The sequence below is a fragment of the Acartia tonsa genome, chromosome 15 (genome assembly GCF_053477335.1).
Source record: "Acartia tonsa isolate MP-2025a chromosome 15, ASM5347733v1, whole genome shotgun sequence".
Taxonomy (NCBI): domain Eukaryota; kingdom Metazoa; phylum Arthropoda; class Copepoda; order Calanoida; family Acartiidae; genus Acartia; species Acartia tonsa.
The window spans coordinates 14,896,681-14,917,846 of NC_137274.1; the positions used below are offsets into that span (position 1 = coordinate 14,896,681).

The window sequence follows — 21,166 nt, forward strand, 5'->3', positions numbered from 1 at the left end:
AACATGCTAAAATTAACAAAAAAAAGCTATCCATTACGGACGAACGTACGGACGGACCGACCCTAATTATAGAAAAGCTTCTTTTTTACTAATTATAGAAAAGCTTCGCTTTTTAAAACTATCGTCGCTTTCTTAACCACTGCTTTATCATTATTTAAAAAAGTCACCATTTGGGAAAAAGCATTATTTCATAAATCAAGGATGACAACATTCATTAAAGCGAAGCTTTGTAACAGTAAAAAACACATTAACACTTGAAGAGTGTCAGAACTGAATAAATTGAATTAGAATTCTATTAATTTCAAACTTGGCATGACGATTCTTTTACTAGTTAAGTATCATTTCATAATTGTATTAAATCTGTAATCTATTAATTATTTTTTTTCGCCGCTAGATGAGGTTATTTCTGTTTTTTTTGCGATTTCTCTTGGGAGGGTGGTGGTTCCCCCCCCCCCCCCAAAAAAAAAAATAGCTAAAAACCTTTCCAGGACTTATGAGAAGCTACCTTGTAAATGAGAACCATATTGGTTCAATGGTTAGCAACATCCTTGGGTATGCACACACAGACAGACAGATGTCTTTTTACTTTTTAATAAGGATTTATTCTAAATTAAGGTTCCGATTTATCAATAACGTGCGTTATAGTCTAGGCTAATATTTCAAGCAGTCTAGAAAAAAATCACAAAACCTTGTATATTAAAAATTTATTTATTATTACAATTTACAAAATAAATCACCCAACCGGGTTTTCTTCTCATTTAGATATATTTACATTATACTGATACTATTTTCCTATAAAACTATCCTTCTTCATAAGACTTGCTAACATCAATCCTAATAATGAAACAAGGATGACAACATCCGTAAAACGAAGCTCTGAAACTGTATGACAAAACACTTGTATAGTGTCAGAACTGAATAATCAGAATAGAAATGTATAAGAGTCGAAGAAAAATTGTTAGTAAATTTGTTAAAAAACTGCTTTATACAGGATAATGTTTATGGACATACTTACATATTTAGGACATACTTTCATTTTTAGGACTTGATTATAGAGTTGTTTTGCTTATAATATTGTACTTTGTTGTCCCAGGAATCATTATACCAAAAATCAGATCAATCAGATATTTAGAAAAAAAACAAAAAAAAAGGTATCCATCACAGACTTACGGATGTTTTGATTTAAAAAAGGCGCCGCGCTTAGTTGAAAAGAAATTGACAAAAAAAGGGTGGGCAAATTTAATCTGATTTTTTTTTAAATTTCTAAACAAATGATATCGTCAATTTTTAAGATTTTATTAAATTTTAAAAATTGGGATGCAAACTTTGTTTATTTAATAAATTTAAATTTAAGTATTTAATAAAATCTTTAAGCTGCCCTTCAACACAGCAGCTCTCATTTGGACTATATACAGTTGAGCTTGAACAACATTTTATAACTTTTAGGAAATGGCATGAAGATTCAGCTAATGAAATTTCCCCTTGACAGACACTACTTTTCAGCCCTTAGTTAGTTCAAAGCATTTTAAAAACTAATTTTCGAAAAAAGAAGGATTCTAAATGCTTCTTATCCGGGGGTTACGTGACCTTAATAATATATCATATAACTCAGAGTGAAAACTCCAGTGATATGTATATTACTAAGGCCGGACGTCTAAGGTACCTATTTGTTGGCCCCTAAGAAAAGGAACCCCCAAAATAACCCCCATCTTTACAGTATATCTAAAAGTTATTATAAAAATCTTAAGCTTCAGACAAAAAGACATATAAACATCCTAGTTCTTACAAGTTATAAATCAAAATTTAAGCCAAAAATAATTTATTTTTTTAAAATTTTGAAAACAAAGGAAAAAAGTTGACAAAAGAAATATTAAAATAAATTTTTCTCCATAGGCATAATCATTTCCAGCATCCAGGCCAAGGTCATCTTCTATAGGTCCATAGTTATGCTTCAACTGAAATAAAAGAGAGTAAGCAACATAAGCATTTAATTCTACTATCAAGAGAAATTCCATTGTTCATAAACAGGCAAAAATAAATAACGTGCATAGTACAGACAAGGGTAATGGAGTTAGAATGTTTGTTGTCTGATGGGTGTTACTTCAATACTTCAATTAATCAGGGAGGGAGGAGACATTGGGTTCTTTATTAGACTTGTCCCCAATGTCTTATAATAACATTTTCTTACTTGTTGGCTTAACAAGTTTGGGGACTTTAACTGAATTTTGATTGGCTGGTTCAATATTTTTAGTGTTCTTACTTTCAACCACTAATTGTAATCTACAGAAGGGGTAATTTAGTGTACAATCATTTATCATCAATTTATCGACCATTGTCTTATCCCTTAAAATTTCTGTCAAGGCCTTTGGAAGAGGCAAAAAAGACCCATAATTAAAGTGATTTTTGCAACAATTTGAAATATTTTTGCATGATTAAATCTTAATTGTTTTTGTCTGATTATAAATGGGGAAATATATATTCAAAGTTTTAAAAATGGAATGTTTGTCTTAGGTGATAAATCATGTTTAAGTACAGAATTTAAGTATCTGTAATTACCTGGTATCTTACACACAGCATAGAAGTTAGATGAACAAGCAACATCATCCCATCTCCAATTCAAAGTACGACCTGCCTGAAAGTTTAAAAGCCAATATATAATCATGTTCTTGCATTATTGTCAAATTATAAGAAAATTTTTATAGATTCATAATCAATAAAGATAGTATAAAGTTAAATAATAAACAAATTTAGTTATTCTATTTAAAAAGCCAAGAATTGTAAATCAAAGTATAGGGAAGGATGTAACAATGTATGTCTAGCACTAAACCCTCCCCCCCCCCCACCCCGGCTAAAGTAACAAACAAACAAAAGAAAAACAACTCCCTCTTATTTTCTATTTATTTAAAATAAAGGGGGGGGGGGCTCAGACTCAAAAAGTCACTTAGAGGGGAAACATTTTATTTTAATATTAGTTTTTGTAAAATTGTCTAAATTATCATAAAATTTGTTTACCGCCATGCAGTTGTAACCAGAGCCTCCACTAGGGTTACCAGGATACCAGTCAGAGAATGTTACTAAATAATAAAAATTAAACATTAATGTGATACAAAAACTCTACGAGATTAAATCTAAAATATCATTTGTATGTAATATAAGTAAAAGATAAGCTGAAGGATAGTTACTTAAAGAAAAACTTAATTTTCTCTATGCTATAGATTAAAGTAACAGGATGTCTTCCAATAAGTTCATATGACCGCTTAGATCTTTCAGGAAGAATTCCATTGGTCCTGGAAGGTTTTAGGCTATATTGGAGATATTAAATATATACATCTCTTACTTATTACCAATTACAGAATATATTTAGATAATACCTGGAGATCCATCTGTCCACACCCAATTGCCTTCTTCATCTCCATCAGTTCCACCAAGCCACGCACTTCCTTGTAAAAGACCTAAATAATAATATAAATAATAATGTAGATAGACATGATATTTATTCTATTTGGAGTTTCAATATTATTACCAAAGATATTAGAAAGTCCGATTTGTAACTATTTTGGAGAGGGTACGATTACCCTTCCAAGAGAAATCGCCAATAGAAAAATAATTCTTCCCCAATTTTTTTTTACTTTTTCTGTTTAAATCTAAAATTTAAAAATTCAACTCCCCCTCCTCATTAAAAATTTCAGAGAGTGGAAAGGCCTTCCCCAACTCCTTAATATTAAAAAGTTTTGATTTACCCCTAAAAAATAAAAATATGAATAATAAAATTTTTACTAACCTTTCACAAATTGCCATTCATTACTTGTCTTGATGCTTGCCAGGTCTCCTCCAGCTCTCTGACATTCTGCTCTACTATCTGTCCAGCTTCTTTGTCTATCTCCTAACACTTTGTAATTGTAACACGTTCCTATACAAAGATTAATTGGTTGTATGAATTAATTTGTTCATATTTCATTGGGTACATTCTATAGATATTTCTATTAGAAAATAGTTGAAGAAAAAAATTCAATTTAATAATTTTATAGAAGCAAAGCTACTCAACACTGCGAACCAAAAATAGGCAAATCTGAATTTTCAGAATAGTAGCTTTATTATTCATTTAGGATGATTTTACTATCAATATAAAATGTAGATATATCTTTTGGTTAAATGTTTTTACTGTTAATTTTTTTATTAACCCTTACAGATCGGGCCCCAATTCCCACCTCAATAGACTGGGGGGGTGGCCTGGGGGGCTTATTTGACCCCCCCTCTATCTCGGCTCCTGTTACAGTTAGAGACATAAAAAAAATTTATGGTGGTTCATGTGCATATTTAGAGAAAATTACTTTTTCTAGTCATAGTGGTCAGACCGCTCCTTAGCCGCTTTTTAGCGGCGAGCCTTTATATATTAAAACAGCTGTAAAGTGGCCAATTTTAAAGCTAGGATCACCAAATTTTAGGTGGAACTTTTATTTTTTATAACAAAATAATTACTTTTTCTGACCATCGCCGAAAAACGGCAAATAACGGAAACCGCCATTTTCGGCGGTTACGACAGTAAAACGGCGGTTGGCGGCGCCAGTTAATAATTTAATCTGTTTCTGATAACAATAAAAGACTACATAAAAAATTGGTTAGTCTATAGCTGTTTTGAAATTCGATGGCTGGCAGCTTACAAACGGCAAAATTACAGGTAGGAAATATAAATTCGGTCAAAGAGTGGTCAAACGGTCATGACCTTACTACTCAAGGAAGTTTATTATTGCTCAAGGATGTACCACAAAAATTTTTAGGTCTTAAGCTGTAATAGAAGCCACAATATACATGATATAAGTCCATATTAATAACAGGACATAAAATCGGTCATAAAATCGGTCAGGAAGCGGTCAAACGGTCAAATGGTCATAACACCACTATTCTTAGATGTTCATTGATATCCCAGTATTAACCAAAAAAAATTTTAGGTCTCTATCTTATACACAAAAGTCATAATGAAGAAATTAAGATTTATTTAGAATTTTTTCAATATGACCTCCCCCTCCCCCCCCCCCCCCCCCCGATCTGTAAGGATTAATTGCACCAATGAAGCACAAGATCTCAAAAACAGCATTTGGGGGAAATACTGGTGAACCTAATAGATATGCAAATCCAAGTGATGCAGGGATAGCAAAATAAAAATAAATCACAATATGACAATTTATAAGGCTTTAATTCAAATTAACTTTCATTGTATTAAAGTTCCTGTAAATATGAAAATTCTTGGTAAAACCAAGAGATGCAGGGATAACACAATGAGAGATAAATAGATTAAATTAACTTTCATTGTTTTATCCCTCCTTATAAAATCATTGATTGTAATTCTCAGGAATGCTATTAAGTCTCATTACATTGATACCCAAAGTCTCATTACATTGGTACACACAGTCTTATCTCATTGGTACCCAAAGTATTATTAGGTTGGTTCCCAAATTTTTATTAAATATGTACCCAAAGTCATATTACATTGGTACCCAAAGTTGTGTTATACTATAAAATCATTGGTTTGCGACAACCGGGGATGATCAAATCGGCCAAGGAAAGATGTACTTGGCAGCTGCCAGCCGCCGCAGTCGGCGGTCGGCGGGAAATCGGCGGCGGATCTTCATGAAATTTTAATACGTTATGTAGACATGCAAGAAAAGCTTAAGTTTAAAATTTGAAGTCTCTAAGTCAAAATTTGTGGCCGCAGGAGCCTTTTAAAGATTTCTGGAGACCTGGAGGATCAGGACCTGCAGGATCATACCTGGAACCTGAAAGTGACTTGAACACCTGTATCCTTATACTAAAGTAACAGGATGTTTGTCTGTCTGTGTGTCTGTACCGAAGGATCTCGCTAACTGCTGAACCGATTAGGTTCTCCTTTACAGGGTAGATTCTCATAAGTCCTTGGAAGGTTTTTAACTATTTTGGGGGAGGGTACTACCACCCTCCCAAAAGAAATGACAAAAAAATTGAAAATTTTCTTAAAATCTGGGAGACTTCAACGTAACATTAAGAGGTATCCGTAACATAAAGAATTATCGTAGACTTTAACAAACAAAAACATTTAAAGTGCCACTAGAGGCCTCTAGGGGCGTAGCCGCTAGTTTCATATAAGGATGTACTACTAGAGGATTTTTTAGTATTTTGGTATGATAAAATGCTTTGTTTTAGTCAAAATAATATTTTTGCTCTTTACATGGATGACCCTGCCAGGTTTGCTGGCATCCAGTGCCCGCCAGGATGGATATATTCAAAAAATTCCAACAACCAGTTATGTGTCATATCCATACTTAAAAAGTCAAGCAGTTTGGGCTCTTTATCTTTCACACACAGAAAATGAGATAGAAAAAACCGGAATGGGAGGCGTTGAACGCAACCCCCCCCCCTCCCCCCCGACCGTTAAGGGTTAATCGGCTGAAATACGGCCAGCCAATAATGGGAACGGCTTGCTAATACTGGTCCAAATAGTTTATACTTTTTAGGGAAGGTTTATAAATGTCTTAGGGGTAGTTTTAGGCTTTGTTCTTGACCTCCATCTGACTTTCCTAGAGAATAAGGATCAAACAACTAGTATTCTAATATTATAGCTTCTAAAATCCTTATTTCTGAACTGATTTTTAAAAAATAAAGTTCCAGCTGCATAGTGAAAAACGATTAAAGCAATCCTTATATGTGATGGTTGAATCATAACAAAGATATTAAAAACTGCATTAGGGTTTGCCGAGTTAAAAAATTTAATGTTTGTTTAATATGGAGGAAATTAACTTTTCAGATAAATGACAATTAAAATCCTTATTTGAATTATAAAAGTTAATTACTCCACTATCATTCCAAATGTTTTATTGATTTTAGAGGATATTGACTGCACTTACTATTGAGGTTTAGGAATTAACTGTTGCATTCACAAATTATATTTTTTGGCCTTACAATCATGTATATTAACACTTTAAGATGAAATTTATTCATTAAAGAAGCAAATGGATTTAAAAATTTGTTTAGTGTAACTAAAGAAAAGATGAACAAAATTAGTTTACCTGTGTTTTCATCCAAATATCCGCTACTGCAATCAACTATAATAATATCATATTAAAAATAATAATTTAAAGGAATAAGACAATGGTGGATAAATCAATTAAATCCCCTTGATATACCCTTATGGATTGACTTCCCTCCTCAATCCCTTATATCTTAAGGCATGATAGCAGAGAACTTAAAAGAACTTTTGTAAAGTTGTGCACGATCATATGCAATAGTAAAATGCTGACTCAATTTTTAGATCACACAATTTTTGTAGTCTTAAGAAAATGCATCTTCACATCCTGATAAATTAAAAATCTTACAAGAATAGCTTTTATCTTATGGAGAAATTAAGTAAATGAAATAAAGTAGATAAATTGATTAGGGGGGGGGGGGGAATTCTGAACCCTTCTTTTTTACCATTATTTTATATGGTGTATTGTAAAAAAAATTATTGTAAATATCAATCTTGTAATTGTAAATTAACACTCTGTGTCTATTTTTCTGTCTGTCTATCTATCTATTTCCTTCTCTATCTGTCTGTCAGTTTGTCTATCAGTCTGATGTAAGGCAGAAAGATGATTTTTTTGGCTGTTATCTGAGAAAAATAGATGAATTTTTTTATTCAGATGATTTATTTTATAATTTGTTTACTCGACCAAACCTCACCTTGATTTTAGATGTCTCTTAAGGCCACTAGGATTTAGGAATCATAAAAAAATGTTGAAGAAAAGTTGCATATTTGTGCTATTTGAATAGTCACAAAATTTTATAACTCTATATATTACTATTAAGATCTCAGTAATTCTTTGCTGCCCAGGAAATGCCCCTGTATAGTGTATATACATATGAAAAATGTATATATAAAAATACTTATAAACATCCAAATTATGGCTGTAGATATCCTTACCTGTAGTGGTTGTAGTTGTAGTTGTTGTAGTTGTAGTTGTTGTAGTAGTAGTTGTTGTAGTTGTAGTAGTAGTTGTAGTAGTGCTTGTAGTTGTTGTAGTAGTAGTTGTTGTAGTAGTTGTAGTTGTAGTTTTTGTTGTTGTAGTAGTAGTTGTTGTAGTAATAGTAGTTGACGTTGTTGTAGAAGTAGTTGAAGTTGTTGTAGAAGTAGTTGAAGTTGTTGTAGAAGTAGTTGAAGTTGTTGTTGAAGTAGTTGAAGTGACAGGCGGGCAACTTGGTGGTGGACAAGATGTTGTAAGTGGACTAGTTGTTGATTGGCAGTTTAATCCAAATCGCCCTTCCTTGTCATCATTTACTAGAAAGCATAATTGTAAAAAAAATCCTAAGATAAATTGTAAAATAATTAGCAATTTTTTAAATATTAGTATTGGCTAATCCAACCCAATTGCTCTTGTCAGAAATACCATAACATAACATAATATTTGTTTACTTTAGCATGGTTAAATAATATATTAAAAATAATAATTATTAAAACTAAGAAATCACAAAGCACCATACAAATGCATAACCCCTCTATTTTGTATAAAAAATTTGTTGATACTTAGAGATGTTGATAGTTGTTGGTAAAGGCTTTTAGATTAAATCTATTTAAAAAAAATAAAAACCATCCTTGTAATAAAATAACAGAATGTCTGTCTGTTTGTGTGTTTGTATTTTGTATCAAAGGATCTCATAACTGCAGAACCAATTTTTTAAATACTCTTGATTTTGCGTAAAAACAACATAGACAAATTATTTCTCAAATAAGATATTTTAAATAAAAAAACAAACATTTAAAGTGCCACTAGAGGCCTCTAGGGGCATAGCTGCTATTAAGAAAAGAAAAAAATACTGATAAGAGATTATCAAAAAGAAGAAAGAATATACTAATGGGTCTATCTTATATACAGGTGCTTATTAAATCAATCATTACTCATTTTTTACAAAGATAACTGTTTGCAGCATTTAAACCTTTAATATCATTTTAATACACCTTTTTTCATTTCATTTCAACTTTAAATGAAGTACAATTTCTTATATTTTATATAAGTTTGTTTAAGTGTTCATGAATTTGTAAATAAGATTGTATACATAGATATATTATAGGCAATTCAGAATTAATTTATGAAAAATATTGCCTTAATAAAGACAAATATTTATTTATATCAAAAAGATTTTTCAATATTTCTGAACATAACACTTTTTACAACTTTTAGGATGTACACTGTTTCATAAATGCTTTCAATAAAAACAATTAAACTAAGAATTTTAGTCAAAATAAATTGAGAATTCAAAAGTTTTTAAAATGGCATAAAAAGTAAATCCTTGACAAGTATTATATAATAATAATAATAATCTATAGCTCTCTATTTTAAATTTCTATTTCATGCAATTGTTTAAACCTTTTAATTAAAGACCAAACGTTGTGTTTGAGTGTGTGTGTTTTGCTATTAGCTGGCAGGAAGGAAATGAACATCAGGCTGTTCATTACACTAGTCCCCAAATATGATTTTGTTACATTAATGTAGATTTTGTATTTATTTTTAAACCAACTTTGAAAACCAATTTAAAAAAAGATTTTTTAGAATATTATTTGAGTATGAATTTTGTGGCTTTTATCTGTAAGCAAAGAAAATAGTGATTTTTCCACAGTAATTTAAATATGCAGATTTTACCAGAAACTTCATTTGTAAATGATCTTGACGTTTTAAATCAATTATTTCCTAAATGGAATCTTTAGGGCATTATATTTTAAAAATTACTTAAAACATAGGAAAAGTGTGTTGGACCCTTTTTACTGTATTCTAAAACATGTTCTGAACAAATTTCCTATAATGTTCTTAGAAAAAAATATATTGTAAAATCAGTGATAAAAGTAATTTGCATTTTTGCGATCTTACAAAACAGCCAGGATTTAATGAAAGAGACAAAAATCTATCAGAAAATTAAAAAGTATTTTATCCAGGACCAGAGTAAGGAGTTTTGTATAAAAAAAATACAAAGTGCTAAAATCTATTAGTTTTTAATATATTTGATCATGTATTTGACCATATTTCTGTCAAAAATGATTAAAAAGCAAACCTCCTTTGACGTAAGATACTGAAACAGTTTCTTTACAAGCTCATGTAATATGTTTAAAAATATCTGATTAATTGGAGTTGTGAAGAAACTGTTTCAGAATCTTAGGTCAGAAATGTCTGTTTTTAAGAATTTTTGACAGAGTTATTACAAAATACATTAGCAAACATAAAAAAAACAAATGGATCTTATTTTATGATCAAGAACAATTTACGTCATAGAAATATGCAAAAAAAATGTAAATCAAACCGAAAACACAAAAGATATGGGGAAAAATGTGGAAATATAAAAAATAGCCAAAAACCTGCTTAAAAGCAGTCTGACTGCCATGGATGGTTTTTCATAGTTAATTATGTTCCATAATAATGGAAATGTTGGTAAGGAGTTTCAGCTATCTATCTTGAATAAGAGCCAAGAAAATCATGAATCCCACACATTGTGACATTACAGATGGAAAGATAAACAGACTATTGGAATAAACAAGTAGCAGTTACTAAAAAAAACACTGTATTCTCAACCTAGTAACACTTTTAATAATTGTTACACTTACTTTTAAACTTTGTAATGCTGCATTCATTTTTGGTTTTGTTGAAGTACCAAAGAAGGCAAGTCTTCCTTCTTTTGCAATATTGAGCACATTGATTAGGTGAACCAAATATTCCTCGATTTCTCATCACAATTCTTGGTGTTCCACGTAATACTTTGCATGCTGATTCTAAAACATAAAAATACTATTTTGGTTTGTCAAGTCATTGTTAGGAGAAACTTATCTTTATTTTTGTAAATTTTATAATTGTAAACATTAGCTTATAATAAACTAGCGGCTTCGCCCCTAGCCTATAGGGGCTTTGCCCCAAGAGGTGATAAGAAAAGTTTTTTTTGGCGAAATACATAAAAGGACCAAGAAAATCTTCTACAAAAAAAAAATGGGGGGGAAATTTTTTGTTTATTTGGGGGGGGTTGGGGTGGCTCACCCCCCAAGAAAATAGCCTAAAACCACCACAGGACCAGTAGGTATATTCCCTGAAGAGTAGAATCCGATCGGTTCAGTGGTTACCAAGATCTTAAGGGACGGACAGACGGACAGACAGACGGACAGAGGGACAGACAGATAGACAGACGGACAGACAGACAGACAGACATCATTCTACTTTGTATTATTGATAGCTCTTATTGTTGTCTTAGGCCTCTTAGAATTGTACTATCAATTTTAAATTTCTTGAAACAAATAACAACTTATATATTTAGAATTAATCTAGGACTATAAGGAACAATGTCAAAAGCAATTCATCTATATTATTAAGTCCTAAAAATTCAGCTTTTTTTATCAATTAAAGTATTGCTTATGTGAACCCACGTACACCTAATAGAAATTAATCATTCTTTTTTTCTTCATTGGTGAGAGAAGTTTTACATCAGAAAAAAAATATTTCATGGTCTTTATAAATTATGCCTTAAAATATGGTTTTTAAAAGTCCTTTTAAAAACATTAATAGATTTAAATTACTATTTTTAACCTATTTTTGAAAGGTATATCAAATATATACTATGACACCTGTAGAATCATACTGCAGAGCAAAAATTAAAATAATCGTCCACATCGATTTTTATTAGGATTTTAAAGTATATTTTTTACTATAGAATAAGTAAATTTTGTTGAATATTGATGTGTCTTTTCTAATCTAATTAGTTAATATTTCTCTTTAATCTTTACATGTTTAGTATCTCTTATTTTATATTGAAACTTGTGTTCATATGACCTTTTTTAATTAATTAGATTCTGCCTTAAATTATATAGAAACTATTTTTAGATTTATCAACCAGTTTTATCTATAAACAATCCTTATTTAGAAAATTTAAAATAAAACATGTAGAAAAAACTTTCTTTATTCAAAATATATCATTATATAAATCTTTTTCAGCTTCATTAACCCATGAATGCCAAAGCTCCCCCCTGTCGTCAGAATCGCATGAAATTTTAAACACATCTTCTTCAGGGGATTGTGAGATATTTGTATTTGTAGCTTTTTTGATTTGTGGCATAGTTTTTTTTCTTCTTTTTTGACCCTATCGGACTAATCATTTTTAAAATGCGTTTATTTTGTAACATATCGGACTAATCATTTTAGGCTTTTGCTGTATAATCTATTAGTTGCTTCGCCCCTTACCTCAAGGGCGGGTGGAGGTTGTCAGGAAAATAGCATACAGCCATCCCAAGATATTTATAAAGCTATCCTGATAAGTGAAACCAATTTAGACCCACAATTTCTGTTTCTTTAGCTGCAGACAAAAAACTTTACTACTTTATAGTATAGAAGACTATACTAGCAGCGGCTACGCCCCTAGAGGCATCTAGGGGCCCTTGAATTTGGGAGAAGTCGAAACACCCCTGGTGGTACCCTCCCTCACAATAGTTATAAACCTTACCAGGTCCTATGAAAAGCTACCATGAAAAGGAGAACCATATCAGTTCAGTGGTTAGTGAGTACCCTTTGTGCACACAGACACATGTAGAATGTAGATCCTGTTATTTTATTATAAGAATACATGAATTGTAACACGGATACTCTACAATCAGTGTCTGTCTGTACGTCCACTTGTCTGTATAAAAACAATGCAGACAATAATAATTTTAAAAAAGAAGCATATCAGTTAAGCAGATACACTCAGAGATATCCTTTCACTCTATCAAGTCTTTAGCAAAGAAATATGATTTTGTCGACAATTATATTGAACAATCCAATTCATGATAACCTCCCTCCCCCCTCTGATAGTCCTCAAAGTTTTATAATAACTTTTTTCCTATTCGTTGTCTTGCCAACTTTGGGGGATTGTATTTGTATTTTGATTTGTTTATTTTTTAAGTTAAGTGTCCAAATGTTTCATCCACTAAATGTAATCTACAGAAAGATAATTTGGTGTAATATACCTGCGTATGTAAATCAATTTATCGGCCATTGACTTATTACTTACCCAAGAACATACATTTCTTAGTTGTAGAGTAGTTGTTAATTATTTGGATGCAATTATATATATACAGACGGATGGATGTACAGACAGACCATAATTGAAGAGTATTTGCGCTATTTTATGAATCTCTTAACAGCTAAGCTGCAATTAAAAATTACAGAAGTATAAACATATTTACAGTTTTTAATTAACTGTAATTTAGGATATATAGAAGACAGACATACATACATTCCCTATTTGTAGAGAAGCTATTATTTATATGGATGCAATTATGGAAATACAGACAGGTGGACGTACAGACAGACCCTAGTGGTAGATTATCTGCGCTACTATTTTTATATCCTTAAAATAAAGTAACAGGTTGTGTGTGTGCACCAAAGGACCTTGCTAACCACTGCATGTACCGATATGGTGCTCCGTTACATGGTAGCTTCTACTAGGTCCTGGTAAGGTTTATAAATAATTTGAAGGAAGGTACCACCACCATCCCAAGAAAAATCACCCCTAGAAAATAATAACCTCCCCCCAAAATTTTTTTAAAAAACTTTTTCTTTAAAAAACTGTCATTGAAAAAGGGGGTTTGACTCCCCCCCAACCCAAGGGTCCCTAGGGTTGTAGCAGAAGTATATCTGACATGAAAAATATATTTTCTAACCGGTTTATGATAATAACAATAATAAAAGGAAAATCTCATTATTCGCCCCTTTTTTAGGTGCAACTACAAATCCTAGCGATTTTAAAAGACTAAAAATGATAAAAAGATTTTATCCCCCATTATGATAGAATTAGCATTATATTCGAAATGTAAACCTAGATATTTAATTATATCCAATATAATGCATTTCAGTATGGCTGAGAACTGATTCTAATTAAGTTAAAAGATATCAAAATAACAGCTTTAAAAAATGTTTTTTAATAAGTCAAAAAGCATCATTTTTAACTTAAAAACAGCGTAAAAAACGTTATTCTATAGCTTTAAATTACTAACAATATTTGTTTAAAAGTATTGTTATATTGGACGGTTTGTAACGTAAAAACGACGTAAAAAACGATTAAAATAACTGATATTCTATAGCCATTAAATTGCTAACAATATTTGTTAAAAAGTATCATTAAATTGGATTGCTTTTAACGTAAAAACGGCGTAAATAAAAAAGGTTTAAAAACCCGTTTTTCTATAGCCATTAAATTACTAATAATATTTGTTAAAAAGTATCGTTAAATTGGACGGTTTTCAACTTAAAAATGGCATAAAAATGATTAAAATAACCATTATTCTAAAGCCATTAAATTACTAATAATATTTGTTGAGAAGTGTCATTAAATTGAACGATTTTAAACGTAAAAACAACGTAAAATACGATTTAAAACCGCTATTCTATAGCCATTAAATCACTAACAATATTTGTGCAAAATTGTCTGTAATATGATGCATTTCAGAATTGCTGAGGACCGACTCTAATCTAGCGGATATAGCCATATATAGTTTATAAAACTTTGGGTACCAAATGTAATCTACAGTCCAATGTTTACAAATGGTTATAAAACTTTGGGTACCAAATGTAATTTACAGTCCAATGTTTACAAATGGTTATAAAACTTTGGGTACCAAATGTAATTTACAGTTCAATGTTTACTAATGGTTATAAAAGTTTGGGTACCAATTAGTCCCGTTAATATCATTTGCCTTATTCATTTAAGGTTTATTAATTGAGAGAAAATTGTCTGTAATATGATGCATTTTAGTATGGCTGAAAGCCAATTATAATCTAGTGGATATTTATCGGTTGCCAAGCCATACTGGAAAAACTTAAAGATCCCTCATAAAATGGATATATTGACAAGGTAGAACTTGTTGTATAGTGCATTCTTTTCGTGCAAAAAAAAACAACTTGTGTGGATTCCTTAGCCAAATGAGAATCGTCATTCTTTTATGCTCTGTGCTCGATTTTTATGTTTAAAACCCTTTAATTATGCAATATTTGTCCGTAGGTACTATGTATAAAAAAAAGTCTTTATTTACACTATTAAATAACAAATGTTGGTTGTTGTTAACTCATTAACTTTTTAACGTAGACAGCTTTCCACGGTTATTTAGAATGAAAATAAAACCAGTTTTATGGGCCCTGAGGTGCCTATGTCCCGTGCTAAAAAAAATTTGCATTAATTTTATGATTTTTATTTTATTAATTGTGGAAATTTGATTGTTATACCAAGCTAAACATTATTTTTCAGTATTGCATAAAGCTGGTTCTAATCCAGCGGATATAAATCGGTTTGGAAGCCATACTGGAATAGGTTTTTATCGCATTGTATTATAGACAGCTTTCCGCAGTTATTTAGAATAAAAAATATACAAATAAAACCAGTTTTGTGGGCCCTGAGGTGCCTAAGACCCATGCTAAAAGATTAAACATTATTTTATGATTTCTATTTTAATTTGATTTCTATTAAATTTGGAAATTTGACTGTAAAATGAAGCTAAACATGATTTTTCAGTATTGCTTAGAGCCAGTTCTAATCCATCGGATATAAATCGGTTTGAAGACATACTGGAATATATATTTATTGCATTGTATTATAGACAGCTTTCCACAGTTATTTATAATGAAAAAATATACAAATAAAACCAGTTTTGTGGCCCCTGATGTGCCTAAGGCCCGTGGTAAAAAAATAACATTAATTTTATGATTTTCATTTTAATAATCGTGGAAATTTGACTGAAAAACGAAGCTAAATATGATTTTTCAGTATTGCTTAGAGCCAGTTCTAATCCATCGGATATAAATTGGTTTGAAGCCATACTGGAATAGTTATTTAGTTAGGATTTATGCTAGTTTTCATTTACTAGGTTTATATTTCTGATCAATTATTTTTTTCCTTTCACAAAATTAACGTTAACTTTTTGTGCAAAAAAAAACCACTTAAGATAAAGATAGGAGTCTGAAATTTTTTGTGTAGATTCTTTAGACAAATGAGAATTGCAGTTCTTTTATGCTTCATGATCGATTTTTACGTTTAAATCTCTTTAATTATGCAATCTTTGTCCGTAGGTACTACGTTTAAAAAAGTCTTTTTTTATACTATTAAATAAAAAATGTTGATTGTCTTTGAGTGTCGTTAACTCGTTAGCCTTTCAATGTAGATCGATGAAATTTTAAACTTAGCTAGTGAAAGTAGTTGGTAGTCTCTGTATAAAATTTCATTAATATCACATGAATACAAAAAAACTTATTACAATCGTAAAAAACGACACTAAAAACCATAAACCCCAAATGAAAATAAAAAAAACATTTTTAAAATAAATTATTTTAGACTGTTCACGTTATCGTCAGCTAAGGGGTTAATACGAGCCCACATATTGAAACCATTTTTAAGATTTTTCATGAAAGCGAAAGTGTTCCCCATTTTCAGGCCATAAAGGGGGAGAGGGAAATGGCCACAAACCGGTTAGAAGATATATTTTTCATGTCAGATATACTTCTGCTACAACCGGTCCCTAGATGCATATAGTGGCGTAGCTGCTGCTTGTATAGTATTCCATACTATAAAGTAGTAAGGTTTTTTTGCCTAAAATGATTAGTCCGATAGGGTCAAAAAAGACGCATTTCTAAAATTTCAAAAATACGCACATCAATTTATCAAAAAAAAGTATGTAAACTAAATAAAATGAAAGAAAACTTAGCAGAAACCAAAAATATATAATAAATGCTATAATTCATTATAAATAAGTATGTTTAATTCTTTAAAAGTAAAAAGTTAGACCTGATATGGAAATTTTTTCCTGTTTTTTCCACTTCCGCCATGAAAATATGATTTTATCTGGTCATCAAATGAAGTAAGAGCCCAAGCAATGGACAGGACAAAACTTGAAGCTCTATTCAGTTATTTAGAAACATTTACAAAGAGCAGCATTAAAAAATAGAGTGATAGTATAAGTTTGAATTTTTGCATTTTTTTTACCTTATTGTCATTAATGGGTTAACAAACAAAAAAAATATTTATTGTCTGTGGTGGTTAGTTATATATTTCATTATTATTTAGTGTAATAAAATGTTTAATTAGTTTAATGAAATGTTTTAATTAAATATCAATGGATATCAATTTAATTGTTAATAGTATAAAATTTGTATTCCTTATTTTATTAAATTGAGTCATTATTGGTTGTTATGTAATCCTTTCTAATTAGATAATTTGAATTCAAGAAGAGAAACTTATTGCAAAAAATAAATATAGTACAAAATTTGAGAATCACTTCAATGACAAGTTGTTGTAAATATTTTAGTATGTTATCTAAGTGGCTGAGATACTCCTCACACCAAACAAGAATATCATCAATTATTTATAACACAGCTAGCTAAAAGAGGTAGTTTGCAAAAAAATTACAATCAATTTTCTTATATCTTAAGATTGAAATAATTAAATTGATTTACCTTGTTCATCAGTTACACTGAGTGTAATACCAATGGAGAAAATAAGCCCAAAGTATAACACTAGATTCATCCTCACTCTAAATATATAATAACATAATAACTTTATAACAATACTACTGATCACTTGTCTTTATAATACTGATCACTATTTACACAATTTTGATAAAAAATAAATATATATATCAGCTTCTAAATTATAAAAATCATTTTCAATTATAAAAACTTGCCGATAAAATTGATATAAAAGGTGTGACTGTCATAAACTATTCTGGAAAAGTAATTGGAGGCGATTTTTAAGATAGATCTCCAAAAAAGTTTTTCTGCAAATAAATAACATATTCCAGGAACCTTATCATACAACATGAAATTTTTATTTAAAAGATGGCTTTTACAGTAAGAGATATAAGTTTTCCGGAATTTTAATGTAGGGAGTAGATTTGAAATCTGCATCAAATTTTAAGGATTTTTTATAAAATTAGTTTTTTGTATAATTCTTTATCTAAAAGCGCAAATACAAATTAAGTTAATTAATTTTGGCATCTGTGATTGGTGGATTTAAAAAATCTGCGCTCTGATTGGATGTCGTACATCATTCAACCAATTAGAGCGCAGGTAGTTTAAAATCCACCTATCCTATTGGTCAAAATTAATTAACTTAAAATGTATTTTCGCTTTTAGATAAAGAATTTTACAAAAAACGAATTTTATAAAAAAATCCTTAAAATTTGATGCAGATTTCAAATCTACTCCCTACATTAAAATTCCGGAAAACTTATATCTCTTATTTTACAGCAAAACTTAGAGATAATATATCAAATCAAAAAAAGTATAAGAGCTGGGGAAATGTTCTTGACCTTTTTAGAAACCTACAATATTTGTCAAGTCTACTGGAATGTGAATGAATTTTCATGATGCACATGAAAGACAATATAAAACAATAAAGGAGGTTAGGTGATGGTACTTTAAAAAAAAGAATAAAATTTGATCAACTAATGTAATTCTAAAATTTTCAACTATGGTAAGGTTTTAATCAAATTTAGATAAAGCTTGTTCTAAACTAACAATATAGTCATAGTAAACTTAATGTAAACTCTCTTCATTGGAACTTTTTCTAACTGATTAAGTGTTCAAGTTGGATTATATAATTTTAATATGATAATTACGGTTTACTAAATCATAATCATGTAATTCTAAATTTAACTTTGCATATAATATAACCAAACATTTTTATTCACAAATTTACATAATATCTTATTGTTGGCTGAGTAATTTTATCTTAAAACTAATAGTTATTAAATCACTTTTCTATAAAATACTGATTACAATTTTTAGTATAATAATTATATATGATCTAGTAGATTAAAGTTTTCATAAAAAAAACATTTTACAGCAAAGACTTTACTTGCAAATTGATTGACAAAAAAACACTTCTCACAACTGAACTTATGTATGGAATCTTTTATAATACAAATTATTATAAGTGTAAATTGGATAATTCTTTTTGTGATTTTCACTAAATTGCCCAGTAAGTCTAGGATTGCAGGGGGTTTAAGTTTCAGATGATAAAAATTTGCAGTGTTCTAGGCACTTTAAGAGAAACTAAACCTTTTTAAAAATATTTTAGGGCAGGGTAACTCAACCCCTACAAGAGAAAAAGAATGCAAACCTCATACATATCAAATAGAGAGGGGGGAGGGAGGGGGTTGGCCTTTGTCAGCACATATAAAATAGCAAGTAGAATATAAACTAACTCACCTCTATCTGGAAAGAATCAACAGAGACTGATATTTTCAAATTTTCAATTCACTAATATTAACTTTAACAAGTGTCTTGTAGAAAATATTAGTCACCATCTTGACCTAATTTGGGAATAATCTAAAAATAAGGGGGGCAAAGTTTATGTTTCAGGTTAAGTTAGGTTGGGAAAGGTAGCCTTGCCGCATCAAAGCACTAAAGGTAAAGCAGGGGTTAGAAATAGGGGGGTGTCCTACCTTAAAGAAAAGAGCTTGAACCACCGCAGGACCGGTAGTTATGTTCTAGAACAGTGGTTACTGAGATCTTAAGCTTCAGATGGACAGACAGACGAACAGACAAAATTTTAAGGGTGCCATAATCACCCCTTTACCACTTTTTTTTAACCCTGTGAACTATTTGATGGCTCAAAAACTTTTATTGAATATTTATTGGTCCCAAATTTTGTATCAATAATTATTTCTATAGAAAGGATAACTTTGTCAGTTATCTTAAGGGATAAGATCAGATGGCGTTATCCTCTAAGAAATTTTTTTTTCTATTTTGTAAATTTGAGTACCCCCCCCCCCCCCCCCGACAACGTACTATTTTAGGTTAGGTTAGGTTTTAGGCTAGGGAGCCGAGAGCTGCGGCTAGGCAGGCAAGGGGGCCAAGCGCTGCGGCTAGGCAGTCAAGGGGGCAAAGCGCTGCGGCTAGGCAGGCAAGGGGGTCGAGCGCTGCGGCTAGGCAGGCAAGGGGGTCGAGCGCTGCGGCTAGGCAGTCAAGGGGGCCAAGCGTTGCGGCCAGAGTTCATAGTTCGATGTTGGGAGGGGGGGGGGGGTTCTCAAATTTTCAAAATTGAACAAAAATTTCTAAGAAGATAATACCGATCAGACAAACATAATTAATTAATAGAATTACCATTTCTATAGATTTAAATTATTAGTTGAATCATTTCAAAGCTTTTATAAAACTAACCAATCCATATTTAATAATAGTACCCAAAGTTTTAAATCCAACAAACAAAGGTGATTTTAAAACTTTGTTTTTCTTGTGTAATTAAAGGTCCAATTTCCCATCATTCCTGAACTGTGTTCATTTATCATCATTAGGGACGTATATCAATATATCATCCAATGTCTTATCCCCTATGATCCCTGGATAACCATAAGGAAATCCCTATAATAAAGTAAGAAGATCTCTATCAGGGAGTGTGTGTCTGTCTGTACTAAACGATCTCTTTAACCGCTGAACCGATAAGTTTTTCCTATACAGTGCAACTTCTCATAGGTCATGGGAATGTTTATTTTGGGGGAGGGTACCACCACCCTCCTAAGAGAAATGGCCCCTAGAAAAAAACGCCCCATAAGTTTTGTATATTCTTTTAACTAAAATTTAAATCGAGTGTGTCGACTTTCCCTCTCTCATTTGAGGGCCACTAGAGGCCTCTAGGGGCATAGACGCAAGTAAAAAACCAGTAGAACAAACGAACATAAACACTTGTATATTGTAAGAACTGAAAATTCAGAACAAAAATTTATAAATGTCAAATCGAAATTGTAAGTAAATTTGTCGAAAAACTGTTTGATACAGGATAGTGTTTATGGACATAGTTACATTTTTAGGCCTTTATTATAGAGTTGCTTCGCTTATTACATTATACTTTGTTGTCTCAGGAATGTCTTAAAAGTATTAAGCAGTTTTGCAACAAATATACTTAAAATTTGGTTTAAACTTGTATATTTATCTTCTGCTTACTCAGGAATCAGTTCTGACACTTTACCATTGTTAATGTTCGTTTGTCCTACCATTTTAGTGTTTTTTTATATGGGTGTTGTCATCAAAGAAGGCAGATCATAAATGTATTAAGAGGGGGAGTTGGGGGGGGCGCAACGACATCTAAACTTAAACCATGAGCAAAATGGTCTAGATATTGAGCTAGAATAGGTACTATATCTAAAGGAAAAATAAATTAAATAAAA

The 21,166-nt window shown here is 30.9% G+C and overlaps 1 protein-coding gene across 1 annotated transcript; it reads right to left on the reverse strand.

Moving 5' to 3' along the window:
* Window positions 1-1,802: 1,802 nt before the first annotated feature.
* On the reverse strand, window positions 1,803-19,270 carry LOC145306762 (uncharacterized). Its single transcript, XM_080149056.1, has 10 exons — window positions 19,209-19,270; window positions 17,454-17,530; window positions 10,601-10,765; window positions 7,934-8,287; window positions 7,041-7,076; window positions 3,782-3,910; window positions 3,372-3,452; window positions 3,013-3,074; window positions 2,557-2,632; window positions 1,803-1,955 (listed from the first exon to the last, which is right to left on the reverse strand). The coding sequence occupies exons 2-10, from the start codon at window positions 17,521-17,523 to the stop codon at window positions 1,945-1,947; spliced, it is 984 nt and encodes a 327-aa protein (XP_080005182.1). The 5' UTR covers window positions 17,524-17,530; window positions 19,209-19,270; the 3' UTR covers window positions 1,803-1,944.
* Window positions 19,271-21,166: the final 1,896 nt, after the last annotated feature.